This window comes from Mycetomoellerius zeteki, unplaced genomic scaffold (genome assembly GCF_001594055.1).
Source record: "Mycetomoellerius zeteki isolate Tzet28-1 unplaced genomic scaffold, Tzet1.0 scaffold62, whole genome shotgun sequence".
Taxonomy (NCBI): domain Eukaryota; kingdom Metazoa; phylum Arthropoda; class Insecta; order Hymenoptera; family Formicidae; genus Mycetomoellerius; species Mycetomoellerius zeteki.
The window spans coordinates 2,929,633-2,951,211 of NW_017257632.1; the positions used below are offsets into that span (position 1 = coordinate 2,929,633).

Genomic DNA, 21,579 nt, shown 5'->3' on the forward strand with positions numbered 1-21,579 from the left:
CTGCGAAATACCTGTCGACTTGTCGATGTCTTATTTGCAAGCGATTCAAAAGATATCAGGAGATACCGCCGGTGAGAAGTTTAGTTGGATAGGAAGATTGGCTTTGCATCAAACCAGCGAAGATATTGAACAATTTCCGCCAGAATTGCTACTTCTACTTCGCGTGGAAACCGCCGTCAAGAAAAAGAGGCATGAAGACATAACGTCAGCGCTCAAATGTGACGACTTGACAATAATAAACCGGGCTTTTAAGGCCTCCTGGTTTTTCGATGGCAGGTACAAGGAGATCGTCGACGTCGCATACTTCTGCAAACATTTTTCCTTACGTTTCCGTAAACACGAGAACACGTATCATAAAGACACTTGCATAGATTGAAGGATCCGGTTTTTGCGCAGCAAATGTTCATAGCAGTGGAATCTATTTATGACGTTCAAATCGCTTACCCATTATTCCTGGCTTGTGATACGACTTTTACTTATGATATGATCATAGAAAAAGAACTCGTGCTGCAAAATTTGTTAAACAGCTATTCCACAAAAATCTGGATTTGGCAGTGCGTTTTCTCAAATTATTGAAGCCTAAATAACATACGAATCAATATACTAAACACATTCCATTCACGATCGACATCAATAAATATCTTTCTTTACTGCCCAAATTAATAAAAAAGCGAGTGGAAGATTTCGTGGAGATATATGAGACTCATGAATCGAATATTCATTTAATTTTGAGCAACACACGTATATTCTTTTCTGAAATATTCTTGAAAAAGGCTAAGAAGCACTTGATAATGAAGCCGCGTACATACTTCCACATCTTGTCACTTAAACAGATCAACGAGCATTTAATAGAAAAAATATTTCCGAATTTATTACCCAGAGAAGAATCTTCCTTCGCCACAAACAAGGCGTTCGACTATTTAAGATATTATCCAGATAATAAAAAATACGAATTACTCCGTAAATCATACGAGTCTAAATATAATAATAATTTTTTCTTCGAAATGAAAAATGTAACGGAAGACTTGCTAAAATTGTTACCTACCAAGGAACGGATCAAACGAGCTAGAATGATGTTCGCGAAAGAAAAGTATGAAAGAAAAGGTGTATTCTTATACGAGACAAATTGGATTTGTTATTACCCTGTTAACACAGCGATACCACATCTCAAGGAACAAATAAATATAACTAGAAATGAAAGAACGAGGTATGATTTAATTGAAAAAATGATGAAAGTTTGTATGAATAATAAGGATGACGATGCGTTGTCCGATACCTTGATGTACTTCTTGAATAGACATAAGAACGAACGATATAGTGTATTTGATATGTTGTTCCGTTTTCTTAACGTACATTATTCGCCTCATAATTTTAATGAAAAGCAGCTCTCCCTTGTAGTAGAAATTATCTAATTGTTTTATATAAAAAATGAATTCGTACCGAATATAATGTTCAATTATATGGTGTATTTCAGACTTAAACACAATATGCCAATGGAACAATTGATCGACATGTTTCTAGAAAATAATTATCAAAACTTGTACATAAACGGCTTGAAACCACAAGATGAAAGACGATGGATCGTAACATTCTTAAATATAATTCAAAAAAAGCATTTTGAAGATTTCAATGAAAAAGAAAGCATATTTTTCAAAATTGTCCAGGCGATAGACAAATTCAATGATACATGTAAATGCTATAAGAATAAAATCAATGTAGAAAAACTGACAATTAGAGATTATCCTTGGTTAATGGACGCCGTTTTCGAAATATTACGTTCTGAAAAACATTCTGAAAATAATAATAATAATAATAATATTGAGAATAATATGCACCGTCTACTGCAGTCGCATGAACCAGAATTATATCACAGGTGGTTTCCACCATCAGAAGATATCACATTTGCAAGCTTGACACTCGTTTTAAAATCAAATTTACAAAATAAACAGGAGAATTGGGAAAAGTATTTAGATGTCAGCAAGAAAAATCACCATCTCAAACAGGTGCACCACTTCATTAGGAGCATGCGTTGGTACAAAGACCTACCCATTAAATTTGCCGAACGTTGCCGAATGGATTGTGTGTACGAAAAACACAAAGTTAAAATATCATCTAGCATTACTATCTTGGCCATTTTACTTCACGGTGAGACAGTGACAAAGTTAATCGATTTTTTCGCATTCACGGAAATGAAGATAGATACTAGCTGTCCGAACGCTAAGGATAACTACAAGATGATGAAAAATTTAGCATTAAGCATGAGACTTTCCAATCCGCCAATTCGTCTTGACCTCATAATTAGATTATGCGTAGGAGATTACTTGCCAATAGCTTTGATGATACTAATGAGCGTAAGTAAACGAACTCCTATGCCTAAAGTAATATCATGCGCGCAAAAGTTGACGAATATGTGCGTGAGTGTACAAAAGCATGGGATTAGGCTGATGTCTTTAATATATTCTATGAAACAACTTCTTAATTTCTATCAAGAAATATTGTTAACCGCGAACCATTATTCAATATAACTAGTTTTATTCGACGCAATCCAAAAATTGTTCTTATCAAATCCAAAACCCGAAACTTAGTCCCTATATTGTCAAATCGTGTGGTCGATGAATCCCACTAACTCTATTATTAAAAAAAAACACGAATACATTACTTGTCTTAGATATAATTTTAAAAACGGTAACTGATTCGTTACATGATTATATAACGTTACATAAAGAATCATTTCGTTATGTAAAAAATTACAAATTCATATCAATTCCCAATGAATACATTATGAAATATTTCGATCTGTGGTTGAAAACAGTGGACAATTTTTATAAAATGAAACCGTATGTTGTAGAAAATTTTATTACCTTAAAGTTACTTAAACTTTTAGAATTAAATATTTTCGATCTTTTATCCAAAGAATTCATCGAAAGTATATTTCGAAGATATTTATTTCATTGTAGTTTTAACGTGAGTAGAGCAGCGAAATCCTTTACGATATCGTATCTTTTATTGCAGAATAAAGATGAATACATAACATACTTTAAAGTACTTTCCATACTTTACATACTTTAAATATCTTTCGTGAAGTAAACACAGCGATCACTTGCGACGGGCCTCAATTATGTTATAAAAAATATAACTGGATAGAAAATATAAGTCGATTCAATGAAATCATGCATTCATTCATAAATATTTTCATTAGTCGTATTTGCGTGTTTGGTTACTCTAATGAATCTATTAATCCAGAAGTCATCGATAGTTTGCAAATTTTATTTTCATCTTTCTTTTCACCTCAACAAGATGCGAGGTGTTATTTGCGATTAGTATATGCAAAGAAATTTCAAGAAGTTTGCAACGAATCTTCAAGGATGAAAGCTTTTGGCTTGAAAATTCGTCAACATTTGTCCGAATTAGTTGATATTTTCTCGTCACTATTAATCCCGTTCATGGCCGAAATTCTCCAGGATTTCGTTCGCGAAATACGTAATTCCGCAGAATATGAACACTGTATTATTAGAGTCATAGAAGGTCTTGTTGAAACTGGCAATATGAATTCCTACTTTATAGCTGTTACCGTCGCAGAATTCGATGAATAAATATAAGACAGCATATTATTGTCAACTCATTAAAGAATTAAAAGAAATGCAGGAGCCTTTTATCAAAATTTTTTTATACAAACATTTTTTTAAATGAAATTGATTTTTCCAAATTGATTGAAAAAATGAAAGAAACTGAAGATGAATGAGTTTTATATATGTATTTCCAGCGACATTATTAATGTTTTGTTATTGTTTATTGTTTAATTGATCATTGAATTGCAAGTATATACTTTTATATACATTAAATTGTTAATGCGCAAGTTTTTTTTAATGAAATGGTCGCAAATTCTTATATAAATATTTACTTTTTAGAGGGATACCTAAAGTTTTTCAATAAACATTTAAAATGTTTCTCGAAGGAGAATAAATGCATGAATCATTATATTTAAGAATCATACGAGGTAGATATTGTATAAAGAACACGCATGTTTATAAATTTTTTTGTAGCGATTATATATAAGTAAAAGCGCAATGTGAGTTACATAATAAAGGTTTTTTTAAGCAGTTTAAATAAATATGGCGTTGCATAGTATGTGTCCATTTACTTCAAATCTTATTTAATATACGTGATTATATTATTTGTTATCAGTATATTTCTTAAGCAAACGAACAGATAATGGATACATTCTTTACGGCATACGATAACTTTTTTCATACAAAAATCCTCTAATATCTTTCCTGAAATACCTTTTTCTAAATACGCGATTTAAAAATTTTAAAGGAAATAAAAAAGATAATAGAAGTTTTTCTACTTTACAGTAGGCGGTTTTCGAAACTTTTAAACTAATTTCTGTAAATCGAACGATGATATTTATGTATCTCTGCATTAGCATCGATAAAAATAATACTGTTGAATCAGAAGATTAAACATATCAATTCCCAGATAGCACACGACATTAATAGAACGTATATGAACGGTCTAAGAATATTTGTACATTCTTAAAATGTTTTATGAACAATTTCTTTAGAAATTTGATTCTGATGGATTGATATATCAACGAACTTGAGGGCAGAGAATTCTATTGTAAATTCTTTCACAAATTATAAACTATAGTGATTTTAGCGAAATGAAGAGAATTGATATTAAGTAAGTAGACTGATATAAGTATTTTATCTTTACTAAAGATAAAATTAATAAATTATTATAAAATCATAAACGTGCAAGTCATTCACTATTGTCGTTAATAATGAGGGGCGAGGAAAAAAAGTGAAACTATAAAAATATAAGATAAGAGAGAAAATGTTGAGGTGTGATTTTGAACGTTTTTGGAAGAATATGAAAAATAGTTGCGGCGTGCTGATTACATAAATAAGACTCATTTTACTGACGCAAGTAGCGTTCCAATTGCAAAATAACACTAGTCATTATACCAGTAATAACGACTAACCATTCATCAAAAAAAAAAAAAAAAAACCCGATAGGTTAGATGATTAAAATTATCGTATTTCTAGCGCTACTAACGTACTTACGCGATGCATCGAAGCCGGTGATGAAGTCAGGACATGGTATATAAGCTGTTGATCCTGCTGGAGTGTTCGGCCAACAGGACCATCCATCGAAAGTGAATCGACAATATGATTCTGAAATCAAAGTTTGAACAAGAGATTGTAACAGAATGATAGATCGATGATCTCATAAAACGCGTAATTTGCTAGATATGTAGCATTTAACAGTATGCCGAGATTAAATCTCGATATACAAGAAATTGTGAAGCGATATAATGACATCGTAAAGAAAATATCATAAATAGCACCGCGTAAGTTGATTACGGCAAATTGGATAAATTTTCTCACGCAACGTATACGACGGTCGTAAAAAAGACAACTCGTAACATATTACTCATCACTAAAGAACTATAGTGATATACCGACAAAAGGCACATTTCCTACATATGAGATCCACGAGAGACTCATAAAATCTTCTCATTTAGGAGATAGAATAAATTCAAAGCCAATCCGCATTTTTACAAATTGTTGCAAGTACACATAAAAAATTTGACAATTTATATTTAAAGATATATCGTATATTAACTAAATATAAAATAAAACACATTTTATTATATAATATTATAATTGAAATGGAATATCAAGACATATGGAAATATCGTGTTTTAATATATCTTGTTTGTTTCTTTTATTTTCATATCTGTACGTTTATATAGGGTAACTCCGGCAAATATGCCGCGCTGGGATTTACGCCGCAGAAGTAATAGAAGAAGTGGGGGTAATTTTCCCGCAACTGCTCTGTTACATGCCTTTATGTTATATTAGTATTGTGTTATGGTTTCAGCTTCTTATTGTTAATATTAATGAAATTGTTGCGAGTTGAATCGATTTGTCACTGTAATAAGTAGCGCCATCATAAATTATAATCTACATAAAATATGATTACTGTAGGGCGTGTAAAAGATTTAGTAGTTATTTCGTGATACATACGTATAGAGGAATAGTAAAGCAGGTTATATAGCAAAATACAAGTGCTTTGCTTTCGTATTCTTTGTTTAGTTCGTTGTCTTGTATATTCTCATCTGTCTGGGATATACGGCATTTTTAGCGGATGGGATTTATGCCCAAAGCATACAAAATGCGCAGATTGAATTCTGTGCATTAAGTGCAATCAACGCATTACGTGAAATATGTACCTCATGGCGTAACACTTGTAATATATATAGAAAGATTGTAATTATTATTTATTACTTCATATACATATTTATCATTCTTATTCCTTAATAAAACTTTATAAACACGGATTTTATAAGTTACTGTGTCATTTTACGTCTTATTTATAAGCATTATTTGTAAATTTTTCATGAACCGTACATACTTCCCCTCCCTCTATGAGCAGCCATATATCCCACCCATATGGGATATACGGAAAAAATGCAAGGGTTTCAAAAAGTTATTTTTTAATATGAAAAATAAACATTTCGGATTTCTAATATTTTTTTCATAGTAATAGACAGTACAAAGTTTTTATTGATATAGTTCATTTACTTTAAACATAGTAAATAATACTTAATAAATTAAGTTTTTGATAGGTGCGGTGTATATACCGGAGTTACCCAACATGTACCATAAACAATTCATAAATGCATAAGAAGAGCATAGAAACCTATATGTATAAAAGGGAAACTAACTTTAAACTGTATTAATGCGAAATCACGTTTAAGGGATTCCATCGTGGTTATAAGTTCGAGAAAGTTCGCATTTGCTCACAAGATCCAAGTTTCGAAGAAACGTTGATAGCATATAGATATTTCATTCAAGATCTCTTGCGATTCCGTCAACTTTTATTGAAAATAAATCACTCTCTTCTTTCTCTCGTATGACTATAGTCTGAGAAAATGGCACATCCGCGATATTACAAAAAGAATGACTGAAAAAGCCACATGAAATATTTTCCACAGTTCTATGAACATAGATAACCGCGCATTCAGTAAAGTTAATATTACAAAAATGAAATAAATTTTTTCAAGATTAATGTTTGTGTCCGTTTACGTTACAAAAATTTCATTTATCTGTTTCTGTCGTACAAACATTTAGATATATATATTTCGAACATGGAACGTTTCTTTATCTTGCAGAGCGTATGATAAATTTCTGTAACAAACACTGTTCTTATATCTTATATTTGAAAGTTATTTTTAGATATGATCAAAGGAACTTTACTTACTGAGAAAGATGTTCTAATTGTATCGTCAAAAAGTAAACAAAACGAATTCTAATCATATAAATCAGAATTTTGGTAATTATCGTAATTGAATTTCCCGTTATCTCGAATATTCGATAGATTTAACTATAAGTATTTAATTTGTATCTTCTGGTTGAATTTATCGAGAATTCCAATTAACAATAAGACATTTTTCTAGTGTAGGTATGCATCGAATTCACATAAAAATTGTCTTGATGTCTTGCAACTTGAAATATAAACATAAGTTTTTTAATCTGTTCTCGTATAATAAAATAAAAACATATGATAAAATTTATTTTTTAGTTGATTACAAACAAATTTTATTTTAATTTTAAAATTAAATTATTTTATTAAAAAATATATTAAATAATATTAAAAATAAGAAAAATTTACGACCAATTATTTGCCTGTTATTAAATTTTTGTTACACTAAAATTCATTCTAAAATTATTAAACAATTTTACTGCGCATGGAAAACGTTATAATTTTTTTAAATAACATATACATATAATTGCAAATGAAAAAATACTCTAAAAATTATTTTTCTATAGAAAATAAAGAAAACTTATGAAAATTACGATCCAACTAATTCTAAATTCATTTCGCATCATTTATGCGTTATCGTTCTATAATCTATAAGCATGGTGTATGTATCGATGTTCACTTATATATATGTGAAAATTTATGGTAAGTGGACATTATATTCTAAGATACATATATATATATATATATTAAAATATGATATCCACTTTGTTTCTTATATTTTTATCACAATTTTTGTCTATATATATTTATGCGCAGTTGCTTTTTTAAGTTCATTTTGCATCATATCTATAAGTACATAAATAAATTTGCATGAAAAACAATGATTGAATTTTGAGTGTGTTTTATGAAAATATTAAAAAGAAATAAAAATGTTAAGTTCAAATATTTTACGAACTAAACGTCAGTACGTAAATTTCAAAAGTTATTACAAAAAAAATGTCAATATTAAAATAGCATAAAACTTATCGTGTTTAATCTGTTGCACTTTGTTCAATTATATATGATCATAAAGCATCTTGATTTAATGTAAATCTATCTCCTAACAGCACAAAAAACTAGTTGTACAAGTATGCGATAACGATTAGCTAATAATGATAGCATGAATAAAAATACAGTAATTTAACCGGAATGAATACTCTTATGCGCGTGCAAATATTATTATGATGTTTGACATTATATGTATATACATATATGTGTAGTGATATAAATATGCATAACGAAATTAATCAAAAAGCTTTTGACAAAATATAGATTATAATGATTTAATTATATGTAACAATTTGAATTAATGTTACATTTTAATTAATTAATATTACAATTTAATTAATTAACAATTTAATTAACTAAAATAACTGTGGCATTTTCTACATTTATACATATATATTTATATATTAGATTTTTTATGTCTTTACTTAATTTTAAATTACTTTTTATATTTCTTTAATTTATAATGAATTGTAAGTTAATCTATTCCTTTTTTAATTCATAATATAATATTTAAAAATATGGAATCAAAATATAATAATACGTAGATAATATGTATACGAGTGTGTGTATATATGCATATGTGTGTCAATGCATATAAATATATATACGGATAAAAATTGTGTATGAAGATACGAGAAACAAAGTAAATGTAGAATCTAAAATATATATATATGTATAGATATATATATAAATAGACATATATCCAAAGTTTTTATATAGATGGACTTTGACTTTGACATATCACTTGGTTTGTGATGCTTGAGGCGTCAATTACCACCACCACTCATGTCCGTTATCATCTATCTTTCCTCCAGCAAAAGAGACCGGTTAGTATTCGTAACCAACTGGCTGCGCCAACGAACTTGTGAAAGACCTTCTCTACAAGACCTCGAACAACAAACGATATCATGGAACATCAAATCATCTCTTTCGTCAATTGATATAATTTGATACAAAATTGTCGTGTTATCAAAGAGTGAGTAGGACTGCATTCAGAAACTTAACCCAAGTGCTCGAATGTGTAACTTCATCCTTATTTTATGTCTATGAACGATAAAGATAGAATGACGCACTAGAACACTCGGGTAAAGTTTCAAACACAGCCTAATATAGTACAGTTTCTCTTCAATGTGCACATAATTTAAAATGTTATTATTCACGAACTTGCAAAAAATGATAACTAAAACGGTTAGTAAAACGTTCATTTCTTAATTGTATAATGATGTATTTCACGTCAAAATAACAATGATATGAGTTAACAATGGAAATTACTAATATCAATAATACGCATATATAATAATAAATTATATACATGAAAATTTTAACTAACATATTATTAATGTTCAGTTATACAGTATGCAAAACATCGTCAATATAATCCGAATAAACCTCATCTTCATCATTCTCAGAAAAACGTCGTGTCATCTTATTTTCATTTCAATTAACTAATGTTCTCTCAGGTGAAGTGTGATCAGTAATCGTAGTTGGCGTAATTACAACGATAGCAATTTGATTCATTACGTACATCGAAGATTACGTAAGACGACAAACACTCGGATATAACGTATATATATTGACACAGAACCGGATCGTGAGTTCACTAGATCAAAATGAAGATGTTGCTATCGGTTCTCTTTGTGATTTTGGCTTTTGACCAAATTGCTAGCAGTTACCGAATTCTTGGTTTGTTCCCGTTAAATGGCAAGAGTCATTGGAACATGCAAGAGGTACTGATGAAAGAATTAGCGAGACGCGGTCATCAAGTGGATGTGGTCTCGCATTTCCCGCTGAAGAAACCAATACCTAATTATAAGGATATCAGTCTGAAGGGCAGTGTTCCAGAAGTTACGAACAATATGACCGCGACACAAGCACTAAGCTTCTCCACCCCATCTATGGCCGCTTTGGTTCAGATGGTCGGATCCAACACTTGCACTCTGTTCAACCATCCAAAGATACAAGAGCTGATCAAGAACCCGCCAAAAGATCCTCCTTATGATATCGTCATTCTAGAGGTATGTCTGACTTATTTTCGACTTATTTTCAGAGAACAAAGTCGAAAGATTATTATATTCTTTACAACTTTACAATTTTTTACATATTCGCTATCTTTGTAATTAAATCTTAAGTTAAATTTCTCTTTAAGTAAAATTCACACTTAGTATTAAATGCGGAATAAGATTTTAGTACTTACTTTGGATCATTGAAACTTAATTTACAAAAAAAGCTTTAATCTCAATATTTTTACAATAAAAACTGTTAGTACATCGACACATCTTTGTTCAGGAAAAACTTTATGTTTAAAAAATCTAAATCATCTATGATTATATAAATATTATATATATAAAGTCTGATAAAAATAATAAAATATTATGTACACTGTCTTCAGAAAAAATAATAAGGTGGTAAGATAAGTGTGGATAAGATAACCATCCAAGTTTACCCTACGAAAGAATTAGCATAAGTAATCAGCGCAAACGAGAAGATGGATGTAACTTCATTTCTATTCTTAAAGTCATTATCGTGATAAGATAATATTGGCAAAATAATTGGCAAAATTCGTAAAACTTTTATCGCAAAATTACATAAAAGGAACAGTAATCTGAAAATTGCATAAAAGAGACTTGACTGTTAACATACGATATGCGAAGATAATTAATAAAGTTAAATATAAAACGCGGTTAGAAAGCAAACATTACTTCATTAAACGAAAATTATTACCGCTTTTAACAAGATGTTAATTAACTGACTCATGCTTACAACCTGTAACATAGCAAGTCGTTAATTATTCACTAATTATTAAATATTTATTACACGCGACAGACAATATTGTGTCTGATTTTATTACAGCGTTTTACTACCAGAAAACAACTTTTGACACGGAAAATATCGCCCTATTATCTCAATATAATAATAATATAATAATATAATGATAATTTTCCATCATAAAGCCATTAATTCGAATGCTCTTTTATAATATCTGGATATCGAAATATAAGAGCATTATATAAATTGTCAATTTTATAAAATATAAAGTAAAAAAAACTCGAACCGTTAAGATTCTTATGACTATGCATTTTTCATAAAAATTTTTTCGCTGCTACAATTCTTCAGCGGTTGTGTGTCAAGTTTTCCGCGCTAATTAATTCCTATAAGTTTTGAAGTTATGCGATACATCTGCATAACATTCGGCTATATAGGGTGTCCCAATAACTATTATCACCTGAAATATCTTCTATAAGGTGTAGAGAAAAATTTGTACAATCAAAATTGCATGGTATGAAGGGAGCTATTATATGGCGATAATAATTTTTTCTCAAGTCGAGGTGCTTAGGAGATTTGAAGGTCAACTTCATTTTTTTAAATAGAATTATATAAATTTTTTTACATAATATGATTCCCCTAATTATTCTTCATATAAAAGTATCAAGATAATAGTACCGAAAAATCAATAGTTTACGAGATATTTTATATCTTATTCTGGCATATATTGACATAAAATATTAAAGAAATCGTATAAATAATAAAAAGAATCGTAAACTAATAATTTTTTTATAATCGTACCTTAATACTTTTATGAACAAAATAATAAGATGAATCAATTGGTGTAAAGAAAATACATAGTTGCTTATTTAAAAAATTATCCATTTTGCAACCATATCTTTTTAAAGCAACTATGTGTTTTCTTTACCAATTGATTCATCTCATTCTTCTGTTCATAAAAGTATTAAGGTACGATTATCAAAAAATTATTAGTTATTACGAGTTATTTAATATTTTATGTCAATATGTGCCAGAATAAGATATAAAATATCTCGTAAACTATTGATTTTTCGGTACTATTATCTTAATACTTTTTTATGCAGAATAATTAGAGGAATCATATTGTGTAAAAAAAATTCATATAATTCCATTTAAAAAATGAAGTTGACCTTCAAATCTCCTAAGCACCTCCACTTGGGAAAAAATTATTATCGCCGTATAATAGCTCCCTTCATATCATGCAATTTTTGATCGTACAAATTTTTCTCTACACCTTATAGATTAGAAGATATTTCAGGTGATAATAATTATTGGGACACTCTGTATATAATCTTAAATTAAATTTTAGATATTGTGACGGAAGAATGGAAGACATTAAAATATGATCTATATTACAAATATTCGCACATAAATTCTGAGTCATATTATGCTATTATATATAATTAAAATAACAAATAATATATCATGAAAGACTGCATAATTTATTAAAATGAATTAATTAAATTGAATTTTGGTTTAATAAATCAAATTAGAAATTTTAATTAATTAATTTGCATTTTCATTCGATTTAACTTCACATTATATCTATATTTATTCACTATTAATACAATAAATTAAGTTAAGATAACGAAAATGATATGGCTCTTGTAAGAAGCCTATTCGTTCCAATTGTGCCTCCTTGCGCTTTCTACGTTTAAAATGAAACAGTTATATATTCACGCTTTGTACAGAGAGAATGAGGAACGAAACAAAGCAGAAAGAGCAACTATAACGAACAGATGTAATGACACGTGAAATTGCCACACTCAATATAATAAACCGGGAGCGTTTGAATCTCGATATGAGTTGTATGATACTTGTTGCGTTATTCAATTCGCCTCATTCAATGAATATCACAGTGTTTAGAGGTTCTAACGAGCTTTTATCTGTTTCCGAATGATTGAATACGAAATAGTGACTAAATGAGTCAGGAATAGACTACATGTTAACTATGTACTCGTAACACGAAGATAATACTTTCCAATTGTGTGAGACGTAACGTAATCAAGGTTAACGTGTAATTAAACAATCAGTTGATAAACCTGTCAGATTAAAAAACACTATTTTCGCAAAAACAATTCATGAAAAATGCATAATTATGAGCCAAGTTCTAACGATTCAAATTACCTCGCAAAATCAGCAATTCTGACGCATTACTCTGGTATGGTAGTACGTGTTTGCTTTTGTCACTTGGTTTGATCGTCATATCTATTTTTTCTCATCGCCATGTGCAGTCGCATGGCATAATGGTAATTCGTTTCTGCTCTTTACGAGTAATATCTCGAGGCGACATCGCGTCAAGGTCCCTTCGTAACTTAACTACATTGCTAAACGACCAGTGATCCAAGCGCTACCGCGCATCTTTACCCAGCGGAACAAGTGTGCGATTTGACTATACGCACTCAATATTACGTAAATGATTATAAGATATGACTTATTGAGCACAAATACTTAATCAATCAATTGACAATATACACAGATGTTCGCGTCTCCGTGCTACATGGCCTTCGGCCGTCATCTCAAAGTCCCCATGGTCGGTACGGTAGCCAGCGTTTTTCACGATTGGCTCTCTGAGGTGTCCGCCAACCCGATGAATCCTTCTTATATTCCGAATATGTTCTCGGGGTACAGCCAACACATGAGTTTCAAGGAACGTTTGACAAATTTCCTAGTAACGCATTATCTCTCTTGGGAATTTCATTATTATACAAATAAGCAATTGAAATTGGTAAACGAGCACTTCGGCATGAACTTGCCACATATCAAGGATTTATACAACGATATATCTTTATACCTGGTCAATTCTCATCACTCGTTAAATGGAATCAGACCGATGACCACTAACGTGATCGAGGTCGGTGGTCTGCATCTCAGCGACGAGGGTGATCCGCCGTCACCGGTATGTTTCAACATAAATCATTTTTTTTTATTATTTACAAACCTTTTTTTCTGGATACAATGAAACCTGACTAGAATCGAAATCATTTATAATTTCATTTTCTCCTTTCTCTCTCGTTCAAGATTAAATAAAAAATAAGAAAAAATAACTGCAGTTAAATAAAATGATTATTTTGTGCAGAAAATGTAAAATTTATTGTTTGAATAAACAGAATGTGATATTGATAAAAAAAATTAAAAAATAATATTTTACGTAAAAAGTGAAATATATTTTTATTAAATTTTATTAAACTTATTTATCCATGCAATGTGCGTATTGAAAATAAACTTTCTCGGATTCGCGATTACATTAAATTTTTATTAAATATATAAAAATATTCGATATTTCATTAATATACTAATAATTATTATATATAATTATGTGTGTAACAATTATGATAAATATACATGGAGAGAATTTTTTCTTAGAGTTTACCCTGAAAATATGATAGTCGTGGGACAACATTGTATTTCGAAGAATTTTAATGTAAATTTCTCTCATTCATTAATAAAACTACAATTAAGTATAAAATAAGTTTGATTAATTTTACTGAAGCGCATGGTAAAAATCTTTAAAATATTGTATTATACTATAACTATCATATTTTCAGGGTAAATATAAAAAAAAATTCTCTCCGTGTAGAAATATGAGTACTTTTTTGTTGCATATTTAATAATTTTATTCAATACTTTTTTATTTAAATTTTTTTTTCAAATACATTTCATATTTTCTTGCAAGAAATAGTTTTAAAATATGCTTGTTTCAAAATTCCTTGCATTTAAAAACATGTCTCGTGTATCCAGGAAGAATTATGTAACATCACAAATTATTTGCTCTAAAGAAATATATGTATACAGGAAGTGCAAAAATGGTTGGACGAAAGCAAGGATGGCTGCATCTACTTTTCATTCGGTTCTATGGTGAGGATTGAAACTTTTCCTAAGGAACTGTTGCAACAAATTTATTTGTCTTTCGAGAAAATCGCACCGGTTCGTGTACTGATGAAAATCGTGAAAAAGGAAGAACTGTTACCAGGATTACCGAAGAATGTCATGACGCAATCATGGTTCCCGCAGATCGCCGTTCTCAGTACGTAATTATGAACTGGTCACACATCAGAGCATCAAAATAACTGATTTCGTCATATAATTACGTTTAGAATCATTTTTCAATATAAAAAGTTCACAGAGTTTGTATACTACATCAATATATTTGCACATAAATTGAGTATCTCCAAAAACTATCGCTCTCCGTATTTTCTCGCGATAGAAATTTTTCTAATTGTGTGTGTGTGTGTGTGTGTGTGTGTGTGTTTACAGTTAATTTATAATATATTCGAAAAGTCGCGAAGAATGCATTTGCAAAATAAGTAATTTTGGAATTTAGCTATTTATGTTAAATGAAAAATATTGTGTGCAGTTGAAAAAAAACGTATTTTAAAACTATTTTTATCATATTCAGAAAAGAAATTTTGAACTAGTTTTGGTAATGGTTTAACATAAAAATCACACTAGTTAAATCAAGTTCCTAAAACATTAAAATAAATAAAAATCAAATAATTGGTTTTCTAGGAAGATATTTTATATCATCTTTTAAATCATTCTTATATCTGTGCACGGTTGCACGTGCAACTCTCAATCATATAATATTTTCGCAATAAAGGAAAAACAGCATCACTATGAATTTCAGAGCATAAAAACATACGAGCTTTTATTACACATGGCGGGCTCCATTCAACGCAAGAAACGATTTATTACGGAGTTCCTATGATTGGAATTCCCCTGTTTGGTGATCAACGAGTCAACATTAAAAATTATATCAACAAAAAGGTGGCTATTTCGTTGAACTCAATAAACGATGTTACTGAAGAGAAATTAACTTCGGCATTAAATAACATTCTGAAGGATTCCTCCTATCGGTAAGTGCAAAGGCTATTAACATCGGAAAGCTTAAGCATTGTACAGTTGTCTGTTAATTATAATGTGTTCAACTGGGTTTAATGGAATCATAACATTGATCGCGAGAGAGACTGCAAACACAGGACGTACCTATGCTGAATTCACAATATGTTACGTTTAGTAATCGTGCAATAATAACGTTATAATTGTATCTTTTATACATATACACACTATTTTTTATTAAACACAACCAATAGGAAATAGGAAATAAAGGGCTATAACGGTCGAAGCTGAATCTTTAATGCTTAAATAATTTAATGTGAATTTGTATATACTATATATGCACATGCATATATAGTATATTTGTAGTCATTTAAACTGTGCGCCGAATTAATTTTTCCGAACTTAAAAACACAGGCTAAACTACTGAAATAATATCACAATTAAATTTTGATGCTCAATAGGCAATCTGTTAAAAAGATCTTAATACGCTGGAAATCTGCAAATAAATTTATTTATTGCGAAAAATATTACCTCGGCCGGGAGTCGAATCCGGATCTCTATAGCATTCCGTGCGAGCGTCCTAAACCTTTAGACCACTGAGGTCTTAGTATTTATATATTCTTCGCAATAATCAGTATATGTATGGAAACAATTAGTAAATATGTTTTTTATTAAAGTTTTTTAGCCTTTTTTATTTATTTTTGTATGTCTATTATATTTATAATTTCATTTATTATTACTTTCAGAAACAAAATTTTGTTTAAATAAAAATATGTAATTTTACTATTGTTAGTGTTAACATGATAACATTGTGCAACAGTCACACGTTAAATGGACTTCAGAAGTCAAAATTCACTGCTTTAAATCTTATTAGCCATTTATTGATCCGTAACCGGTTGCACCGTTCTATATCGCGGAATAAACAGAGCGTGTGCTCTCTATTGTAACCAAATCTTGCTTTACTCTCCAATGCATATCGTGAGTCAATTCTAATCAATTGGTATGTGCTTTAAATTCCACGTCCATTTCATCTGCGCGAATCCACATAAAATACGTTTTACGCGTAAAAATAATAAGAGCAAACGCTTTAACTAGGACAGGACGGATGAAAAAAAATAAGAAAAATGTGAAATCTACGTTACAAAAATCGTGCACTGTTACAGTTAAAAACAATTAAAATTTCACGATTCAGCGTCAAACGAACACATGACGTGATTAAAAATATTGCTCATTATGAATTTCTGAGTTTTGTTATAATTAATTTCATCTGTAAACATCAACTCCGTTATATTGATCGTCAATAAACGCTTCTCTTCGTTTCAGTGAAAATGTCCAAAAACTGTCGAAGCTGTTCTTCGATCGACCGATGAATGCCTTGGATACAGCTATATTTTGGGTGGAATATGTAGCGAAATTCAGAAACGTGCTTCAATCACCAGGAATTAAACTCAATTGGTGGCAACGGAATCTGGTGGACGTTTACGCCTTTATATTCACCGTAATTATTACAGTGCTTTATATAGCGCTATTTATCTTCCGAAAATTAAAGAAACTCTTGTTCGGATCGCGCACTTGTGCAAAGAAGGACAATATAGCAATGAAATCGAAGAAGAATAAGTGAACATGCCGTACAAAATAATATTTCCCTTTATTTAAATAAATTCAACACCTCAGAGATCATTATCTCTTTGATATGTACGAAAAAATATTTCAAAACGATTGTTAAAAACAACAAACCTCATTTCATCCTGTACATATAGTGTTTTATAATTAATAAAATATATGTTTAATTAATTACAATTTGTATGTATATTTGCATGTGTGCGGACTTTAACACATACACCTGTATTCAGACGTATAATGCCAATATTTTCATTGTTTTCTACCATTTGTCAACGGGCTCGTTAATAATAAACGAAATGTCTAATCTAGAAAAATCCAATATATTAATGAGCAATCACTATTAACCGATTGAGTACCAAGATAAAGCAAATAGGCCTGATAAAGTACGCGATATGTCACATTGCACACAATAAAGGCGCATTGCGTGCGTTTTCTGCACAATTTTACTCGCCATTTTTGCTTCTGCTTAGTCGATTTTACTTATTTTCAAACATAAAATACTTTACCCGTCGGCGGCAGCGTCGTATTCGCGGCTTTCAGCTTCATGCATTCTTGCTCACGTTCCAACAGAATTCGACGAAGTTCCTCATCGAGTAGCGTGCTACCCACCGTTGTGTTTCCCGGCATCTGTTCGGCAAACAACGCGTGGAATATTAATGAATTGCAGTCGCAAAAGTAAGATAAGTTATAAATGTCCGGTACACGTTACGGCATAATTTGATTCTGTAACGTACGGCTATTTAACATGCGTCACAATCTACAACGATAGAAATATGAATGTAGCCTTCGTTAATATTTTACATTAATTAACACCTTTCTTAGAAAGAAAATACTATAAAAAAGAACATTATATCGAGACACTTTAGTTTTATATATATCTTAATAAAAAAAAAATGAATTTGAACTAGAGATTATTTCGAACACCTCGACATAATAGATATTAGTTTCTAAAAATAGTTCCTTAAGCATCGATTTTGTACATCAAAAGCATTGGAATATTCGGGAACGTTAAAATATGATAGAACTTTGCACAAAAAATATCTTTACATTGAAATTATAAAATTGACATTCCGCGCTTTATTGTCCCGAACTACTTCTATATTTTCACTACATTCCAAATATTTTCTGCATTCGCGTTCGACTGTATTAGCTCTCGATATCCATCACAACATCGACAATTTGTCGATTATTCGCTTCGAAAGTCATCGCTTCAATTTTATCGCGCAAAGCATGACTGCAGTGAAACTTTGCAGAATGGATATAAATCGTTGCCGTTAGAGATTTCAACGCATTATTGAGGAAATCGTTTCATTGGACTACGACACGACCCGTAATAACTTTATTGCATAGAAATGAACGTTATTGCACCCGGTCGAGGTATCGCGACATGAAATAATGAAGCGGAACGTTTTATGACAAAGCCGTTTTGCCGTAAACGCTGAGCGAAGAAGCTCTCGATTCTATGCACAGTCGGGATATTCGCAAAATTTTATCATACAAATAATCATTATACATTGTAGTTTAGATATTAATTATTCCCTACCGCAAGAATATGCGTCAAATCGTCTGTAACACGAACATTAATTTATGATAAAAAGTATATTTTTTAAGTACGATTTTCTGTGAAACATATGTTATTTTTTATATATTGATATTAAAATATTGAGGCACAAGGTAAAATGCTCAAATTATATTTACTTTAATTAACTTTATATTAAAATAAAGTACAACACACGTGTGTGTGTATAATATAAATTTTATGTATAATTTCACTTTTGTACCTCATTTTCACAAGAATAAAATTCATATTGTACACGTAATTACTAGCATTGTTATAGCTTGAAGTGCAATCAACATAAAAACGCATTATTGGCACGCTTCAGAACGTCGTAAATAAGCGTGCAGTGCCCAGCTGACAGACGTTATCGGCTTTGCAGTGCGTACATTTATTATCCAGTCAACAGAACTCCACTTATTCATTAATTAGTTAGTTTGTACGGTAATGCCATGTATACCTGAATATCACATACGGATTACGTTACGAGCAGATTTCGATGAACAAAAGCTCTTACTTATTTCCGCAACGAATAATTTATTTTATCGAGTATAATCGTTGATGTATACAACTTCAGTGTTATATACCTTCTTTATATATCCTTTATATACTCTTTGTGAGATAAAAATAAAAAATTTACATATTGTTTAGATTATATATGTATTATAATTTTAATCTCGTAAAATATTGTTCGCAAATAATATAATGCATTATCTAAAATAAATTTATATTAGCAGAGAAACATTCAGTATTGCATGATTAAAGTTATTTTAATAAAAAAATATTTTAATAAAAAAGTATAATGAAAAATTCAGTTCGTTATAAAAATATCAAATATTTTCTGTAAAAACAAAACGTTAAATCTCTACCGGGAACATGTATTTTTAATATAATTTTTCTTCTATCACTGCGTTTGTGATTATAAACTGTCTGTAAACCATTTCCAAACCACATTCAATAAATACGAACGACAAATATCGACAATTATTCGCGAAAAATCGACGATTCCCATATCTCATAAATGTGACATGGTTCTCCTAAATCAAACAGAGCGGTAAATAGCGAACCGTCAATTAACATTCAATTAAACACATCCGTTTGCCGGAAGATTCGTATGCATTTACATTTCACTGAAATTTCACGCCACGCCAAAAAAGCATGTGTATATACCTAGATCACTGGTATTTTTACGGCAGTAATTCCACACCACCTGAGTGAAACAAGATATTCATGCGATGTAAAAACACTTTAAAACTGATGCAAAGTAAAACAAGATGTAAATGTGCGTTAATGGTTTTAATGTAAGTAACTGAAGAACAATTGAATACAAATTTTTCACACAGCAATTAAAAGCGTTTTTATTGGAAGTTTTCGATCACTTTGTAATGCATTATCGTTGACGAACTGACAATGAGTTCTGAAAAAGATCGAGCATGCACAATCGTCGTGTGCCATTACGTTTTACGTATCATATCTTTTGTTACAATAGAAAATTAAATTACAACAGAAAATATACATCATCGTCCGCATTTTTGATGATTGAAATGCGCTACATGTACGGATGGTGGGAGGAAGAGAATAGTAATTGAAAAACCAAAGTAAAACGAAAATAAAATTGAGTGAGATCAAAACCGAAAGTAACAAGATTTCGATGTTCAATTATGGAGCAGGCTTTTCTATTTTAACACTGGTACAGTCGTCTCGCTAACTCAATGTCGAGGCAATCACGTTTTTTTTAAAAAAAAAAAACCTTAACCCATATTTCTTCACCACACACATGTCGCGTTAAATATAGTCGATCCATTCTGAGTTTTATTTGAATGAATATCGAATAACTGTGCCTAACGAGTGACTTTTGTCAGTCATTCGTATTCTAATCGTGTATTTAGCACAAGATATTTTTGCTCGATTTTTATCTCCCGATAATATAGATATCAATATTATAAGCTAATCAATTTCAAAAAGCAAGCTTTAAAATTAAATAATTAACACTAATTAATAAGATAAGAAAATATGTCTTTATTTTGTTGTGCTTTGAAATAAAGAGCGAGTATCGAGAAACGAATTACTCTTAAGAAGTTTGTAGCATAAGAATTTTTATATGTGCAGTAAATAAGAATTATCGTTAGTTGCAGTACATGCAGGAACGTGTGCTCTAAGAGATCACGCGCTTATCTTACGTCAACGCTATCTAGTTTATAGGTAATTCACAATATAATGCTACGTGCAATAGCAAGCACTACTGCTATCTAAAAATTGACCGTTGCTTTTAGCAGTGATGCTCGTAATAATAAAGACATGTATGTATATGTATGTATATAGGACACGCCCGTAAAGTTGCCATCAAGTTGCCACAATAATGTAGCTTTCATAAAATAGCTGCATTTCTTTTAAATTTCACGCTAGAAAGCGGAAAAATACTGCTGCATAAGCTCAGAAGA

General features: G+C 30.4%; 2 protein-coding genes across 6 annotated transcripts in view; one reads left to right on the plus strand and one right to left on the minus strand.

Moving 5' to 3' along the window:
• Positions 1-21,579, minus strand: part of Dh31-R (Diuretic hormone 31 Receptor) — a 107,507-nt gene that overhangs the window by 69,819 nt on the left and 16,109 nt on the right. For all 4 annotated transcript variants that reach the window (XM_018457126.1, XM_018457127.1, XM_018457128.1 and 1 more), the window contains 2 exons: positions 18,090-18,210; positions 5,067-5,177 (listed from right to left, as the gene is read on the minus strand). In XM_018457126.1, the coding sequence (XP_018312628.1) occupies positions 5,067-5,177; positions 18,090-18,210 (232 nt within the window). The remainder of the gene's footprint in view (positions 1-5,066; positions 5,178-18,089; positions 18,211-21,579) is intronic.
• Positions 9,126-17,731, plus strand: LOC108728537 (UDP-glucuronosyltransferase 1-9). 2 transcript variants are annotated; one of them, XM_018457125.1, is made up of 6 exons: positions 9,126-9,146; positions 9,780-10,334; positions 13,601-14,020; positions 14,917-15,148; positions 15,749-15,977; positions 17,284-17,731. In XM_018457125.1, the coding sequence occupies exons 2-6, from the start codon at positions 9,930-9,932 to the stop codon at positions 17,579-17,581; spliced, it is 1,584 nt and encodes a 527-aa protein (XP_018312627.1). In that variant the 5' UTR covers positions 9,126-9,146; positions 9,780-9,929; the 3' UTR covers positions 17,582-17,731. The 2 variants fall into 2 exon arrangements, with proteins under 2 accessions (XP_018312627.1, XP_018312625.1); XM_018457123.1 differs by lacking the exon at positions 9,126-9,146 and adding an exon at positions 9,153-9,295.

Bases quoted from the DNA above. Each gene is read 5' to 3' on its own strand.
- LOC108728537 (XM_018457125.1), top strand. From the start codon at position 9,930: ATGAAGATGTTGCTATCGGTTCTCTTTGTGATTTTGGCTTTTGACCAA. The intron at 10,335-13,600 runs GTATGTCTGACT...CAATATACACAG, and splicing joins ATGATATCGTCATTCTAGAG to ATGTTCGCGTCTCCGTGCTA. The intron at 14,021-14,916 runs GTATGTTTCAAC...ATATGTATACAG, and splicing joins AGGGTGATCCGCCGTCACCG to GAAGTGCAAAAATGGTTGGA.